The 18,296-nt window shown below is 42.5% G+C and overlaps 1 protein-coding gene across 1 annotated transcript; it reads right to left on the bottom strand.

The window, feature by feature from the left end:
• Nucleotides 1-612: 612 nt before the first annotated feature.
• On the bottom strand, nt 613-16,033 carry GPN2 (GPN-loop GTPase 2). Its single transcript, XM_060784517.2, has 6 exons — nt 15,956-16,033; nt 13,084-13,516; nt 8,944-9,100; nt 6,800-6,960; nt 5,075-5,205; nt 613-1,689 (listed from the first exon to the last, which is right to left on the bottom strand). Exons 2-6 carry the CDS (start codon nt 13,498-13,500, stop codon nt 1,617-1,619), a joined length of 939 nt encoding a protein of 312 aa, XP_060640500.2. The 5' UTR covers nt 13,501-13,516; nt 15,956-16,033; the 3' UTR covers nt 613-1,616.
• Between the last annotated feature and the right edge of the window lie 2,263 nt (nt 16,034-18,296).

The following is an 18,296-nucleotide window of genomic DNA, read 5'->3' as shown; positions in this document are numbered from 1 at the left end:
TTGCAGCTGAGCACTGCCTCCCATATCATTGTCCTTCTTTAGGGATCCCTTTCAAATCTCTGATACTATATCTCTCTGTGTGTGAATCCTATCTGTCTGTCTGTCTGTCCGTCCGTCCGTCCGTGTTTGAACAAACTTGGCAACTATGTCGAAAAATAGAGTGAAGTACGTACTTTCTGAAAATAAATTAACTTTTTTGAAATAAACTTTCGTTGTGTACTTATGTTCAAACGAACCTTACTTAAAAAATACCCCTCGTATTTCTAATACTGTAATAGAAATGGGTATAATTTAAATGATGTAGATCATATATATATATAGTTAAACTGCTAGCTGCAGGAAAGCTGCTGACTGGAAGGTTGGCAGTTCGAAGCTGCGAGTCAGGGTGAGCTCCCTACTGTCAGCCCTAGCTCCTGCCAACCTAGCAGTCTGAAAGCATGCAATCCACATTATCTGCTTTGAACTGGATTATATGAGTCTACACTGCCAAAAATCCAGTTCAAATGAAATAATCTTGATTTTATATGGCAGTATAGAAGGGGCCTTATAGAAGATGCTGGAATACCCGAGGTGGACCCAATGTTTGCATTACGCCACAGAGAGAGACATGCGTATGTTTGGAATACATTTATTCAGCAGTCTCATTAGAAGACAACTTTGAAAAGACTCAGTCCAAAGCCCTCGCAAGGGTGGTTTTGAGGACATCTGTTTTTGAAAAGAGACTGGCATCACTGATTTTCATCTTCAAATTTGAAAACGTTGAAGAGGAACAAGTTGTAGAAGAAATGATGGTCTCCTGTGACAGGTAGCAGGATAAAGCAGTCTCCTCAAACTTGCAACTTTCTTATGCATGAGATTTCCACTCCCATCATCCATAGCTGTTGTGTTGTCGGGATCACCTTATCAGCCTGGAACTGGCTGCTTTGGTTCTCTGTCATAGAGAAGAGAGGTGGAGGAAAAGGAGGCTGGGTACAGTGAAGGTAATGTAAATAAGACATCTGTTTTGTGAGGGGAAATACAAATTGCAGTTAACAGACTGTGGGCACAGTGTTTGACCACTAGAGGGCAGATGGGAGTTGGGCTGTTATATTAAAGGGTATTTGAGCAGGAAACTTTAGAACTGTCTTTCAGGGACTGAGGAAAGAAGATAATAAATCATTTGTCTCCATATTGTTGTTGTGAGCTTGATTTCAACTCCGAGATGTTACAGTCTTACAGAGAGTGAGGGTAGACTAGAATGGAGAATCCCAATGACAGAAAGGCAGAGATGTCAAACAGTTTTCCTCTAATGGAAATGTCTTTCAAAACAGTACTTATTATTTCCATTTTTGTGAAGATTTGAGCTCGAGTGTGACAACACACTAGTTCTTCTGACTTCTGATCCACATGACACCACCCATTTTTCTTTAGCCAGGCACAAATCAGGTCTATCATCTTCTGCAGGAAAAGCCGTGGGCTCATCTTTCTCTCAGCTATGGGAGCTGAAAGGTAGGACCTGCATTGTGACAGTCTGTTTTGGTACAAATGACTTGCTCAGGTTCAGCACAAATACAAAGTTTTCAGCGTGACGCCCCAATGTGATGAACTTCCTTCCTTCTGCCGTTACTGCAGGCCTGTCACATGTCCATGACTTCTTGTTCCACCGTTTTCTCATCTGGCTGCACATACTTCTCCTGGACCGCCAAGGTGCTGATTATTTGGGAGTTAATAATAATAATAATAATAATAATAATCTTTATTTATACCCCGCCACCATCTCTCCAATGGGGACTCAGAGTGGCTTACATGGGGCCAAGCCCGGACAACATATTACAGCAAAATAAACCCAGAGCATAAACAACAAACAACATCCTCAAAATTACATAAAGGGAATACACACACACACACACACACATAAACACAGTCATAAAATAACATTCCAATAAGCACAATCACAATAACAATGGGCAGGCCACATGTACAGGATAAAATGTTTAAAAGACTCTAATGCAGGGGTCCTCAAACTAAGGCCCGGGGGGCGGATACGGCCCTCCAAGGTAATTTACCTGGCCCTCACTCAGGGTCAACCTACATCTGAAATGACACAACAACAACAATCCTAGCTTGTCTCAGTGAGAGAAAAGCCTCAGACTGAGAGAGCCCTCAGTGTATGAGGGCCTCAGTGGAAGAAAGGTCTCAGTGTGAGGTAGGCCTCAGTGTGAGTAGGCCTGGTGTGAGGAGCTTTGGTGAGAGAAGCCTCAGATTGAAGGCCATTGTGTATAAAGCTCTAGAGCAGGGGTCCTCAAACTAAGGCTCGGGGGCCAGATATGGCCCTCCAAGGTAATTTACCCAGCCCTCACTCAGGGTCAACCTACGTCTGAAACGACTTGAAAGCACACAACAACAATCCTATCTCATCAGCCGAAAGCAGGCCCACACTTCCCATTAAAATATTAATAATTTTATATTTGTTAAAATTGTTCTTAATTTTAATTATTGCATTGTTTTTAAGTGTTTTTTTGCACTACAAATAAGATATGTGCAGTGTGCATAGCAATTCATTCATGGTTTTATCAAATTATAATCCGGCCCTCCAACAGTTTGAGGGACTGTGACTTGGACCTCTGTTTAAAAAGTTTGAAGACCCCTGCTCTAATGAGATAAAAATAGGAGCAAGTTATTTGCAAGGAACTTGTAAAAACACACAGAGTTGTGAAGCTAAACTTCCCATTTGGAGGGCGTGTATTCCAGTGGGAAGAGTGTTGGGGGGTGCAATGGTGTCATTGTGCACCTACTCGCAAAGGTGCAGCGGAAGAGCCGGGTTTTAAGGTTCTTTTTGAACGTTTCTAGTGTAGGGGCTTTCCTGATCTCTCCCGGTAATGAGTTCCAAAGTCGGGGAGCTACAGAGGAGAAGGCTCTCTCCCTTGTGCCCACAAGACGAGCTTGTGAGATTGGTAGGGGTGAAAGGAGGGCCTCCCCCGAAGATCTAAGGGTTGGTACGTGGAGAGAGATACGGTCACAAAGGTAGGAGGGTCCCAAACCGTTTAGGGCTTTGTAGGTGATAACCTGCACCTTGAATTGGGACCAGAAAATAAACGGCAGCCAGTGGAGCTCCTTGAACATGGGAGTCAACCGCTCCCTATAAACGGGGGGAGAAGGGAGCAACAAATAGGTACTGATGCTCAAAGTGGACGATGGAAGTTTGCTGTCCCATCCTTCTTTATCTCTAGCCAAGGGTTAGCTGACAGCACAATTAATATGAGGACATTCCATCATACATATATTAGAAATACAAAATATTAAAAATCTGTGTTTTCAATATCATGTTCCAATTTTTAAAAAGCCAGCGCATGGACAATGAGAGCCGATCATTCATTTGTGAATTAAATCATCTTCAGGTAATTACTGTGCATGAAGATCTGTTTTTGTTGTTAAAACGTATTAATCCTATGGCAATTAAAGTAGGTTCTCATATATTGTAACATGGGATAGATGAAGATTTAGCCATGTTTAGGCTGTACCAAGGATGTCCCCTAGCAGATGTTGTTGAACTGCAGCTCCCAACATTCTTCACCATAGCTATGCTGGCTCAGGTTAACAGAAGTTCCAGTTCAAGAATATCTGGAGTAGACCCATTGAAATTGGCTAGACTGAAATCCTTAAATTTCTTCATTGTTGTTGGGTTTGTTTGTTTATTTATTTAGGGCTTTTATATCCCGTCCTTTCTCAACCTTCGCAGAAGGACTCAGGACGGCTAACAAAGTGGCACCCCATGTGGCGCCCACATCAAAACATAAACATACAATTAACAGCAATGTAATAATAACAATATAAAACAGTATAAACAGTATAAAACCATATAAACACTATAAAAACAGACAACAAATAGTCAGTGGTCACCGATTTAAAGGGGAGCGATACCAAAAAGGAACTGAAGCTACGGAGGAACAAAAGGGGAGAAGTAATTCGTCTAGATCAGGAATGGGTAAACCTGGGACCTGCAGGTGTTTTGGACTTCAACTCCCACAATTCCTAACAGTCTCAGGCCCCTTACTTTTCCCCCTCAGCTGCTTAAGCCAAAACACTTGGAGGACTGAAATTTGCCCGTGCCTGCTCTAGAATAACGTATCTCCCGCTACAAACGTATCTCCCGCTACGATCCACCTAGGGCACTAAGATCATCTAAGGAGACCCTGCTCATTGTCCCCCCATTGTCACAATCGCGTCTGGCGGGGACAAGGGACAGGGCCTTTTCTGTGGTGGCCCTCCAGCTATGGAACTCACTCCCGAGTGAAATTAGATCTGCTGCATCCCTCTTGACCTTCCAGAAACAAGTAAAATCCTGGCTATGGGATCAGGACTTTGGAGAATAGGTTGACCTACTGACGTGTTGACTTATTTAGAACTGATGGACTGTCCTTGGATAATGATTTAAATCGGTGACCACTGACTATTTGTTGTCTGTTTTTATAGTGTTTATACGGTTTTATACTGTTTATACTGTTTTATATTGTTATTATTACATTGCTGTTAATTGTATATTTATGTTTTGATGTGGGCGCCACATGGGGTGCCACTTTGTTAGCCGCCCTGAGTCCCTCTGCGGAGGTTGAGAAAGGACGGGATATAAAAGCCCCAAATAAATAAATAAATAAATAAGCCCAACAAAAATGAGGAAATTTAAGGATTTCAGTCTAGCCAATTGCAATGGGTCTACTCCAGATATTCTTGAACTGGAACTTCCATTAACCTGAGCCAGCATAGCTATGATGAAGAATGTTGGGAGCTGCAGTTCAACAACATCTGCTAAGCTAAATCTTCATCTATTCCATGTTACAATATATGAGAACCCATTTTAATTGCCATAGGCTTAATACGTTTTAACAACTGAAACAGATCTTCATGCACAGTAATTACCTGAAGATGATTTAATTCACAACTGAATGATCGGTTCTCATTGTCCATGTGCTGGCTTTTTAAAAATTGGAACATGATATTGAAAACACAGATTTTTAATATTTTGCATTTCTGAGATATGTATGAGCTAGGTTCTATAGATGAAAGAGGATGTGTGGAAGAACCGTGGAAAGGATACGATGGGAAGTGGAAATCAGCTCCTACTGCGGCAGACATCAGTGTTTCAAGGTTTCTGTGCTCCATGTCTCCGAAAGAGTAGCCATTGGCTTTGTCCACTGCCTGCATCACACGCCTCATGCTCTCCTTATCCTGGCAAGAGGAACAAACATTAAAGTCACATAATACAAAAATTTTGGCCCAAAGCCGTTCCAAATATCAAATATCGATTGCACAGAACTCTGATCATTCCTTGTATTGCTTAATGCCCAAAGGCTTAGTCCTGAAGGCCAGGAGGGAGGGTGCTGATCTGACTGCATTGGGGAGGGCGTTCCATAGCCAAGGAGCCACCACTGAGGAAGCCCTGTCTCTCATCCCCACCAGTCACGCCTGTGAGGGAGGTGGGACCGAGAGCAAGGCCTCTGATCCTGACCTCTGAGGTGGTTCATAGGGGGAGATGTGTTCAGATAGGTAAGCTGGAGCTCCTGGTGGCACAGTGGGTTAAAGCACTGAGATGCTGAACTTGCAGGCCAAAAGATTGCAGGTTTGAATCTGGGGAGTGGCATGAGCTCCTGCTGTTAGCCCCAGCTTATGCCAACCTACCAGTTCAGTATGTGAGTAGATCAATAGTGAGTAGATCAATAGGTACCACTCTGGCAGGTAGGTAATGGCGCTCCGTGCAGTCATGCCGGCCACATGACCTTGCAGGTGTCTATGGACAAAGCTGGCTCTTCGGCTTAGAAATGGAGATGAGCACCAATCCCCAGAGTCGGACTCGACTGGACTTAATGTCAGGGGAAAACCTTTACCCTTTACTTTTACCTTAGGTAAGCTGAGCAACAACCATTTAGGGCAGTGATGGGCAATCTTTTGAGCTTGGTGTGTCAAAATTTGCCAAAAACCTGAGCATAACTTGGGTGGAGTGTCACGTCAAGAAAAAAACCATAATTTTGCAATATTTATAGTTTAAATAAGAAAAATGTATAATCCATGCTGCATTATGGAGTGCACAATGCTCAAACATGCATATGTTAAATTTGTTGAGCCTTTTAAATTTAAGGATGGAATTAGATTGGCTCTTATAAGGTGTATTTCTCTGTATGTGGCTACATGTGTCCGCGTGTCATCAAAAATAGCCATGTGTGTCAGTGCTGACATCCGTGTCATAAGTTCACCATCATGGATTTAGGGCTTTATAGGCTAAAGCCAGCACTTTGGATTGTGCTTGGTAGCAAATTGTCAGCCAGTGGAGGTGATGCAACAAGGGAGTTGTATGCTCCCTGTATGCTGCTCTGGTAAGCAACCTGGCTACCTGACTACCTGAAGCTTCCGAACAGTCTTCAAAGGCAATCCCATGTAGAGCATATTGCAGTAGTCTATTCGGAATGTAACCAGAGTGTGGACTGCCGTGGCCAAGTCTGACTTCTCAAGGTATGAGAACAACTTGCACACAAGCTTTAATTGTGCAAAAGCTCCTATGATATTTAATAGATTTGATACTTAATGATACTTAATAAACTTCAACCAGGTGCAAGTTCCAATTAGCCAAGGCGTTATACAATATTTCTGCTTCATGTCATTTAGGGAAAATAATAATGAATCTTCAAGAATTCCCTGGTCAGCACGGCTGTTCTTACATGGCTACTTGAAAAATTCTAAAGTTCCGACTACGCTGTATCTCAAGCATCTTGTGGGTGTCTATTACCAAACCATAACCATTTGTTTCCTGCAAACTGGGTGTCAGTACCTGGACATTGAGAGGAACAAAGGAAACCAAGCTGTAGTCCTCAATCACTCCCACAAGTTTCTCATTCAAGCGACGGTATTTCTTGAAAAAAGGATCTGAGGCCAAGTGATCCACGAGGTAAGACAGATCGAGAACCTCGGTGTAGTAATCTAGATTGAAAGCTGAAACAAAAGTGAAAGAAAATGTTGAGGAAATTTCAAGACAAAAGTTCACATCAAGTAGGCCTAACTCTACTGTTCCAGTCCTTTTGTGTTCCTCCCTTAGAAACACATTCTACATATCTCATCCAGGGTTTTATCAATTTTATTCCTAGTACATTTGGCCCAACCACTGTGTTCTATTTCTCTATCATGTTATTTTGAAACTGTTTATTTTATTTCGTTATTTCATGTATTTATTTTGATGGCATTTTTGCTTCTTGTATTTTATTTTGTGGACTGTAATTTTGTTAGCCGCCCCGAGTCCCCTTTGGGGGGATGGTAGTGGGGTATAAATAAAGATCATTATTATTATTATTATTATTATTATTATTATTATTGGAGCCCCTGGTGGCGCAGTGGGTTAAAGCACTGTGCCAGCAGGACTGAAGACCGACAGGTCGCAGGTTCGAATCCGGGGAGAGGCGGATGAGCTCCCTCTATTAGCTCCAGCTCCTCATATGGAGACATGAGAGAAGCCTCCCACAAGCCTCCCACAAGGATGATAAAACATCAAAAATCATCCAGGCGTCCCCTGGGCAATGTCCTTGCAGACGGCCAATTCTCTCACAACAGGAGCAGTTGCTCCTGACACGACAAAAAAAAAAATATTATTATTATATCACCAATGATACAAGTAAGACACAGGTAAGACAAATGTCCCCATTCTGGCTGGGAAATTCTCAGAACTGTATCCACAAAAGGACTTTTTACAAACTCTAGCTGCAGAGAATGTACTTACCTCTGTTTTATTTAAATCAGGGGTCCTCAAACTTTTTAAACAGAGGGCCAGGTCACAATCCCTCACACTGTTGGAGGGCCGGATTATAATTTGAAAAATATATGAATGAATTCCTATGCACACTGCACATATCTGTAGTGCAAAAAAATAAAACTAAAAACAATACAATAATTAAAATGAAGAACAATTTTAACAAATATAAAGTTATGAGTATTTCAATGGGAAATGTGTGCCTGCTTTTGGTTGATGAAATAGGATTGTTGTTGTTGTTGTGTGCTTTCAAGTAGTTTCAGACTCAGGTTGACCCTGAGCGAGGGCCGGATAAATGACCTTGGAGGGCCGTATCCGCCCCCCAGGCCTTAGTTTGAGGACCCCTGACTTAAATCCAAGATCCTGTTTGACTGGAAATAAAGGGATCTAGCATTTGGCTAGACATCTTCAGGGAACAGATCAGAACCTCCACATCTCTTTGCTGTTGTAGTTGTTTGTCTTCAAGTAATTATGGCAACCCAAATGTGGTTTTTTTGTGGGTTTTTCTGGGGATTAAAGTTTGTGACTCACCCAAGGCCAACTAGTAGGGACAGTAAGGCCAGCTAGTTAGGACACTAAGATCGTCTGGGGAGGCCCTGCTCTCGATCCCGCCAGCTTCACAAGCACGCCTGGCGGGGAAGAGAGACAGGGCCTTCTCAGTGATGGCCTCTCGGCTGTGGAACGCCCTTCCTACGGACATTAGATCGGCCCCCTCCCTATTGGCATTCCGGAGGAGAGTGAAGACCTGGCTGTTCGAACAGGCATTCAACTAGGCAGTGCAATTGAATTGATTATTGGAACACGGAAAATGGATATGGAGACTGGATTCTGATTTTATTAATGAGACGTGATGGATTGTTAAATTGATGTATTGATGTATTGATGTTTACTCACTTGCTTTTATATGTTAATGATTTTCTACTGTGTATATTGGAATTTGTTGTTAACCGCTCTGAGTCGCCTAAGGGCTGAGAAGAGTGGTATACAAGCGAAGTAAATAAATAAATAAATAATAAATAGTAGGTTTCCATGGCCAAGCAGCAAATTGACCTCTGGACTTCAAAGTCATAGTGCAACGCTCAAACCACTACTACTCTGGCTCTACTGGCACTTAATACAAGTCTAGACTTACCTACTTCACAGCCTTTTATGAACCCACGGCCAGTGGCTCTTACCCAGTTTTCCGTATTGTTCTATCAGATCCATTTTGGAAAGGACGTTGACATGGGGCAGCTCTACGTGTAGCATGGTGGAAAGGGAAGTGCAGAGAACAGAGATGAATTTCCCAGGATCTGTGCAATAGTGAGAATCCACCAAATGAACTGCAGCCAGCTGCAAAGAGCAAAAGAGGAAAAAAAGAGTCAAATGAAAAAAGAGTTGCCACAACATTTGCTTGGATTCTGTGTTTCTGCATGGCCCCTGATGGTGCAATGGATTAAACCAGTGGTTCTCAACCTGGGGTCCCCAGATGTTTTTGGCCTTCAACTCCCGGAAATCTTAACAGCTGGTAAACTGGCTGGGATTTCTGGGAGTTGTAGGCCAAAAACATCTGGGGACCACAGGTTGAGAACCACTGGGTTAAACCTCTGTGCTGGCAGGACTGAAGACCAACAGGTCGGAGGTTCAAATCCAGCTTGAGCATGGATGAGCTCCCTCTGTCAGCTCCAGTTCCCCATGCGGGAACATGAGAAGCCTCCCACAAGGATGGCAAAACATCAAAACATATGGGCGTCCCCTGGGCAACATCCTTGCAGACAGCAAATTCTCTCACACCAGAAGCGACTTGCCATTTCTCAAGTTGCTCCTGACATAAAAAAAAAGGGGGTGGGGGGTTTGACAGGATAGCCCTTGAATTCTCCGTTAGCTCTATGACTCCATGATTTGGGGCATTTAAACAGGTTAACGTATTAAAATAGCAAAGTGGTTATGATAACATCCTCTACCAGTTTTTATGAGGGAGTTGTTTCTTGGACTGCAACACTGCTGATGCGAGCTGTTGGCCTGAAACATGTAGAGAACCACTCTTGCCTACTCTTGTTTTACATTGATGCTTCTTTAACTGATGAGGATATATATTAAACAAGGATGTCTGAATTACACTTCAGGGACATGGAGTCTTGCATTGTTTCTTCTGCTCAGGGGCACTGATGCCCACAACGACCCAAAACGTTGTGTTAAATACAGTCAGCCATTCGCATTAGCTGAGGTTAGGGGCACAAGACCATGTGAAAGGGGGAAAAACATTTTAAAAACCCACTACTTGTTTTAATGGAGGGCCCGTCCAGACAGTACCTTTACCCCAGGAGCTTCCGCAGCAAACAGGAGGGTGGCCAGACGCCGTTCCCTGTAAACACGGAAGCAATCGCTACAAAAGGGAAAAAATGCAAGATCTCCAGGTTTGGGAATATCGCAGTTTTGAGCCAAATATCTGGATCTTCACATGTCTGTATGTCCCTGCAATTGGAAATCTTGGGATTTTTTATTTGTTTGTTCCTGGATTTTAGATGTTTGTTCCTGTTTAGTCAGTTCCTAAAAAGAAGGTGACACCTGAGTAGAAGGCAACAACTTTATGTGCCAAAAACTTCATGAAATGTTCATTTTCATTTTCTCTGGCCAGGACAAAGTTGTGGCCTCCTCGTCAACACTGTACATCTTTTCACAAGAAGAGAAATTGGCAACAGCCATGAATAATCCAGGAACAGCACCCTGTTGTTTGATGCCACAAGTACACAACCAAATCTGCCAGGCAGCCAGGCTCTAAAAAGTGTCAATAATGACAAAGTTCTGTTCCTGGCTTAAAAGTGTGTGCTGACTTGCGCAGAAGTGGTCCTACCTTATAAACTTTGTTTGTGTGGCAGATGCTTCATGAAATGTGTAGAGGGCACAGTTTTTCTGGTCAGGACAAATAATGAAATTTTTGCAGTTATTTACTGCAGTGATTCTCCGCATATCTGCATGTTAAGGGTTTTTTTTAAAGCCAAAGTTTCCAGTTAAAGTCTTGCGGCGGCCATCTTGGGAGCCTCCACATCTCTCTACATCAGTGGTTCTCAACCTGGGGTCCCCAGATGTTTTTGGCCTACAACTCCCAGAAATCCTAACAGCTGGTAAACTAGCTGGGATTTCTGGGAGTTGTAGGCCAAAAACATCTGAGGACCCCAGGTTGAGAACCACTGCTCTACATCTTGCAACAAAGCATAAAGTCTGGACAATGGAGGCAGAAATCCTGGGACCAACAGGTCTGTATGTGGACTTCTTCTGAAGTCCTGGGATTTTTTTTGTCCCTGTTTAAAACCTGGAATTTAGTGCTGTCTGGAAGCACCCTGAGAGAATTATGTCCTCTAGCATGACTCTATGATCAACTTCTGGTAGAAACTGAACATAGAATTGTGCTACAGGACCTAGAGATTCCTAGAAAGAACATATCAAACAAATCCACAAATGTAGAGGGCCAACCATATATGAAAAGGGGAGTGCACATTTTAGTAAAGCAGTCCCATCTGGAGATGCCTCAAAAAGGGTAGCTATGGTGACTTAATCACTTCTTAGTGCTGTTCTTCATTTCTGAACACTCAGCAATCTTGACAGACTGTCTGAAACATAAAACTTAATGAATTGCTATGAAAAACTGTCCTTGTATGATCTGATATTGATATTGATAATAATGTCAGCAAATGGCCCGTGAATTATAATTAAACAACCTCTTATAGTGGGTCTTCTAACCAATCTAATCCATGAAGATGAGGCTCAAGCTTACGGCACAACTTAAATTGCCTGAGCCACATACTCAGAACGTGATGTTTCATTCAAAATGCTGTAATGCAGTGGTTCTCAACCTTCCGAATGCCATGACCCCTTAATATAGGTCCTCGTGTTGTGATGACCCCCAACTATAAAATTACTTTCATTGCTACTTCATAACTGTCATTTTGCTATTGTTATGAATCGTAATGTAAATATCTGATATGCAGGGTGTATTTTCACTCACTGGACCAAATTGGGCACAAATACCCGATACACCCAAATCTCAATACTGGTGGGGTTGGGGGGGGGGGGGCAATTGATTTTGTCATTTGGAAGTTGTAATTGCTGGGATTTATAGTTCACCAACAATCAAAGAGCATCCTGAACTCCACCAATGATGGAATGGAACCAAACTTGGCACACAGAACTCCCGTGACCAACAGAAAATACTGGAAGGATTTGGTGGGCATTGACCTTGAGCTTTGGAGTTGTAGTTCACCTACATCCAGAGATCACCATGGATTCAAACAATGATAGATCTGGACCAAACTTGGCACGAATACTCAATATGCCCAAATGTGAACACTAGTGAAGTTTGGGGAAAATAGACCTTGACCTTTGGGAGTTGTAGTTACTGGGATTTATAGTTCACCTACAATCAAAGAGTATTCTGAACTCCACTGACAATAGAATTGGGCACACAGAACCCCCATGACCAACAGAAAATACTGTGGGTTGTTGTAGGTTTTTTCGGGCTATATGGCCATGGTCTAGAGGCATTCTCTCCTGACGTTTCGCCTGCATCTATGGCAAGCATCCTCAGAGGTAGTGAGGTCTGTTGGAACTAGGAAAAAGGGTTTATATATCTGTGGAATGACCAGGGTGGAACAAAGGACTCTTGTCTTCTAATCAAGGTGGTCAGTTGAAACATTCACACCTAGCTCCAGCAGACAAGAGTCTTTTGTCCCACCCTATTCCACAGATATATAAACCCATATATATTTATATATATATGGGTTTATATATTCCACAGATATATAAACCCATTTTCCTAGTTCCAACAGACCTCACTACCTCTAAGGATGCTTGCCATAGATACAGGCGAAACGTCAGGAGAGAATGCCTCTAGACCATGGCCATATAGGCAAAAAAAACCTACAACAACCCAGTGATTCCGGCCATGAAAGCCTTCAACAATACAGAAAATACTGTGTTTTCTGATGGTCTTTGGTGAGCCCTCTGATGCCCCCTCACGACCCCCCCAGGGGTCCCGACCCCTAGGTTGAGAAACGCTGCTGTAATGGCACACAGAAGCTCTGTGAGATACTACTGCTTGCAGCATCAGCTTGACCCCACAGAATTTTCTCACTGGAAACGCATTCTTAAGCAAAGCCTTACTATATGATATGGTTTCAATTCTTAATGCTCAGAGAAGGCAATGTGAGGGCCTCCAGATGTTGCTGGCCTGCAATACATATGATCCTCCCTCACTGGCTTTGCTTTCTTGGGGTTGATGTGACTTGCAAACTGACAACACTTGTCAGGTCACTATTTGTACTCTCTGTCAAACGTACCCTGAAGTTCCACTTCGCAAGTTGTGCAAAAATGTTTCTCAAGGAACTGTGGTGGGTGCAGAGCTCCACTTGTCCTGGGCAGTCAAACAAGAAGTAATGGCCCTTAAACTGGGCCAGTTTCTCCTGCAGCCAGTCCAAATTAGCTTCCAAGTACTCCATGCAATAAATCAAGCCCCCGTTGGGTCCCAGGTTGAGGTTCTCCATAACATCAGTCAAGGTGATCAGTTCTGAGATGTCTACAGCACACGGGTAAGGCATCCCATCATTGGCAGGATCCAGATTCACCACTGCAATCTTGCGCCCAATTGCAGAAAGGAATTCCTGCATGCCGAAGCAGTAGGTCGTTTTCCCAGAGCCGGGAGGTCCGATGACTGCCTGACCAAAGGCTAATGCGGGCTGCTTCTGGCTTACTGCCATGACGCCAACCTTTTTCCTAGAAACGAGACGCAAAAAGTATACTATCAAATGTTCACACATTACTGTGTTTGGGATCCAGCTGCGAGATCCTGAAAACAAATCCACATCTACAGCAAAAATAATAACACACTCCACGCAGTCATGCTGGCCACATGACCTTGGAGGCGTCTATGGACAACTCTGGCTCTTCGGCTTAGAAATGGAGATGAGCATCAGCCCTCAGAGTCAGACATGACTAGACTTAACGACAGAGGAAAACCTCTGCCTTTACCTATACTGCAATATAACTAGTAATATATTTAATACATAATATACAATTATCATATTTTATATTATTATATTGTACTATATCATTATACCACAATATATATAATACACTACCAGCATGTTATACTATTAGTATTATATTATATATAAAAGAGATTGAAGAGAGAGGGGGCCAGGGGACAGTTCCCTCTTGTCTCCTGCATATGTCATCAGTTGGGGACCCCTCCCCCTAGCACCAACTGCTGCTCTGGGCCAGAGTGAAGAGAGAGGGGGCCAGGGGACAGTTTCATCTCATCTCCTGCATATGTCATCAGTTGGGGACCCATCCCCCCAGCACCAACTGCTTCTCTGGGCCAGAAGACAGTTCCACCTTGTCTCCTGTGCTATGCTAACAATATAATATAATATAATATAATATAATATAATATAATATAATATATTGTATATACATATAATATTTATAATATTATAATGTAATACAATATAATACTACTAATAATATGATATTATAATTATATATTTATATTACATGTAATATTACTAATAATATTACAATATAATGGTATAGTACAATATGGTAGTATATAATATATAATGCTAATAATATAATACATTGCATGTATACACACACACACACACACACACACACACATATATATATATATATTGTAAACCGCTCTGAGTCCCCTTTGGGGTGGGAAGGGCGGCATACATATGTTGTAATTAATTAATTAATTAATTAATTAAATATATTGTACCATATCATGTACCTAGTGGCTCAGTGGGTTAACCTGCTGAGCTGCTGAATTTGCTGACAGAAGGGTTGGTGGTTTGAATCCTGGGAGTGAGGTGAGCTCCTGCTGTTAGCTGTAGCTGCTGCCAACCTAGCCGTTTGAAAGCATTCAAATGGCAGTAGATCAATAGGTACCGCTCCGGCGGGAAGCTAACGGTGCTCCATGCAGTCATGCCGGCCACATGACCTTAGAGGTGTCTATGGACAATGCTGGCTCTTTGGCTTAGAAATGGAGGTGAGCACCAACCCCCAGAACCAAACACGACTGGACTTAATGTCAGGGGGAAATCTTTACTTTTACCTAAAAGGTAAGGTTGTCCCGACATTAAGTCCAGTCATGTCTGACTCTGGGTTGTGGTGCTCATCTCCATTTCTAAGCCAAAGAGGCAGCGTTGTCCATAGACACCTCGGAGGTCATGTGACCAGCATGACTTCATGGAGCACTGTTACCTTCCCACCGGAGTGGTACCTATTGATCTACTCACATTTGCATGTTTTCGAACTGCTAGGTTGGCAGAAGCTAGGGCTGACAGCGGAAGCTCACGCCGCTCCCCGGGATCGAACCTGCGACCTTTCGGTCATCAAGCTCAACAGCTCAGCGCTTTAACCCACTGCGCCACCGGGGGCTACCATATCACAAATTATATGGTTCTGGTCCAGCTTACTTGTCTGAACGTATTTCCCCTTACGTCCCACCTCAAAACTTATGATCTTCTGGGGAGGCCCTGCTCTTGATCCCACCTTAGTCACAAACGCGCTTGGTGGGTACAAGGGACAGGGCCTTCTCGGAGGTGGCCCCTTGCCTGTGGAACTCACTCCCCAGCGAAATCAGGTCAATGGCTTCCCTCCTTTCATTTAGAAAAAAGTTGAAGACATGGCTATGGGACCAGGCATTCGGTTAGCAGCTGACAATAGAAATGACGATAATGCTATGGAAAAAGGACTATGATTAAGTTGTTGATCGTAGAACGCGGACTTGATACACCAACTAATTCTATTTGTACTATTTTAAATGGTTTGAAATCTAAGTTATTATGTAACTGTTGTTTATTGGTGTATATGTGGCGCGTTGAATTGTTTCCAGCTGTAAGCCACCCTGAGTCCCCCTTAGGGGGTAAAAAAAAGGGCAAATATTTGAAATAAACACATAAATAAACATTATTAATAAACATTATTATAAACTGACTGCATCAAAAAGAAAACCAGAAGTGGTGCATTTCAGAGACAGTCCACACTGCAGATTTATAGCAGTTTGACACCGTTGTGATTGCCACACGTCCTGATTGGTAGTTCGTTGTGGCACCAAAACTCTGAGAAATCCATAGCATGTGAGTGTGGCAGTTAACGTGGCCGCCAAACTGGCACAATTCTCCAGCAAAGGCATAAGCAACTCACCTCCCAAGCAGCTGCAACACGGACCTTCTTCAGCATCGGACCGCGCCAGGCAAGGCTCAACAACGCCTGGACTTCCGCCCTCACAATGGGTTCAATGTTGGATCGCTTCACTCACGATCCGTGACTTCCGGTGTTCTCTTTATTCTCATCCGGATAGAAACGGAAGGGGAAAAAAAGGTTCCGAGGAACCTCCAGGAAGCCAGGAGTCGCTTCAGTAAAATAACCTACATGGCGAGCGCCCTCTGCAGGGAAGAGGCCGCATTACACTCACCCATAGAGCTATTTATTTATCGTGTCAGAAGCAAATGGAGAATACAGTTATAATGCATTTTAAAAAACCAACAAAATTTTAAAAAATGGCATTCTACTCAATTTCCTTTGACCAGAATCTGACCATTTGGAGTGCCTCCGATGTCGCTGTAAGAAGGTCTGTTTGTTTTGTTAAAAATGTAATACAACTGTCTGGTTGCTCCTGACATGATAAATAAATAAATAACCTGGGGGTCAGGGTTTCAGAGGGGTCAGCAAAGACCATCAGAAAACACAAATTTCTGATGGCTTTGGAACCCCTTTAGCAGAGAAGGCTAAAGATCTCTCTGCCTCTCCTTCTCTTCCTTTTTATTGTTGGTGAACTACAACTCCCAGAATTCAAAAACCAGTATTCAATGTTGGCCATGTAGGTAGTGTGCTAAGTTTGGTGCAAATCCATTGTGGGCTGGGTTCAGAGTGCTCTTTGATTTTAGGTGACCTATAAATCCCAGCCGTTACAACTCCCAAGGTCTGTTGATTCCACCAGTGTTCACATCTGGGCATACTGAGTATTTGTGCCAAGTTTTGATTCAGTTTTGATTCAGATTTGTTTGAGTCCACAGTGCTCTCTGGATGTAGGTGAACTACAATTCCAAAACTCAAGGTCAATGCCCACCAAACTCTTTCAGTATTTTCTCTTGGTCATGGGAGTTGTGTGTGCTAAGACTGGTTCAATTCCATCATTGGTGGAGTTCAGAATGCTCTTTGATTGTAGGTGACCTATAAATCCCAGCAACTACAACTCCCAAATGACAAAATCAACCCCTCCAATCCCACCAGTATTCAAATTTGGGTGCCTTATTGGGTATATGTGCCAGATTTTGTCCAGTGAATGAAAATACATCCTGCATATAAGATATTTACATTACAATTCATGACAGTATGAAAATTACAGTTATGAAGTAACGACAAAAATAATTTTATGGTTGGGGGGTCACCACAACATGAGGAACTGTATTAAGGGGTCGCGGCATTAGGAAGGTTGAGAAACACTGTTTTAAATAAAATGAGGGAGGAGTAGGGATCATAGTGCCTCAAACAAACATTCCAGTTTATTTTTATTTTAAACTACTTTGCTTCTGAGAAAGGAGGAGGTAAAATTCCCCTCCCCTTTTTCTCAGAAGGAAAGGCAGTTTACAAAATCTGAAATGAAGCTCTTGAAAGGACGGAAGATCCAAGTTCCAGAGACCTCAATTTCAGGTTTTTAAAAGTGCCTTGCCTTGGAGAAAGAAGGAAGGAGTTAGCTCTAAATGACTCTGTGACTATTATGCAAAGCACACAAAAATATATATTTTACCACCCCAAAAACTGGGGTGCAACTATTATGCGATGAAATATGGTAACTGAAATGTGCCAGTGTTATGTTTATATTCCTATTTAGGTTTATGTTCATTACACTTAAGTTACTTCTGAATAGGGATTTGAATGTAATCCTCATGTCTATACTGAAAACTATGCCTTCTGTTATTTTTACGTATCTAAAATAAAGTCAAAAAGAATATCATGGTAAAAGTGATCAACAAGTGTTGGGAACCAATAGGATCAATACTTCCTCAATCAAAGCAGTTTTTGTCTTGAAACCAGGCTGGAAGCAGGACTAAAAATTGGTTTAAATACTGTATATTGTTTATTATATGTCTGATATTTTGATTTTGGTTTTTTATTTTACTTTATTGCACTGTGTTTTAATCTGTTTTTTCGGGCTTATCCCTTTGTAAGCCATCCCGAGTCCCTTCGGGGAGATGGAGGTGGGGTATAAAAATAGTAGTAGTAGTAGTTGTTGTTATGTTATTATTATTATTATTATTGGGTTGTTGTAGGTTTTTCCAGGCTATATGGCCATGTTCTGGAGGCAATTTTTTTCCTGACGTTTCGCCTGCATCTGGCAAGCATCCTCAGAGGTAACCTCTGAGGATGCTTGCCATAGATGCAGGTGAAAAACTGCCTCCAGAACATGGCCATATAGCCCGGAAAAACCTACAACAACCCAGTGATTCCGGCCATGAAAGCCTTCGACAATATATTATTATTA

The sequence above is a fragment of the Anolis sagrei genome, chromosome X (assembly GCF_037176765.1).
Source record: "Anolis sagrei isolate rAnoSag1 chromosome X, rAnoSag1.mat, whole genome shotgun sequence".
NCBI lineage: Eukaryota > Metazoa > Chordata > Lepidosauria > Squamata > Dactyloidae > Anolis > Anolis sagrei.
The sequence above is the reverse complement of the archived record's forward strand: the minus strand, read 5'-3'. Positions and strand labels throughout refer to the sequence as shown.

Coding starts and splice junctions, on each gene's coding strand:
- GPN2 (XM_060784517.2), bottom strand. CDS start 13,500: ATGGCAGTAAGCCAGAAGCAGCCCGCATTAGCCTTTGGTCAGGCAGTC. Junction 9,101..13,083: donor TTGCGAAGTGGAACTTCAGG/GTACGTTTGACA, acceptor TGCTCTTTGCAG/CTGGCTGCAGTTCATTTGGT. Junction 6,961..8,943: donor AGAACAATACGGAAAACTGG/GTAAGAGCCACT, acceptor CTTTTGTTTCAG/CTTTCAATCTAGATTACTAC.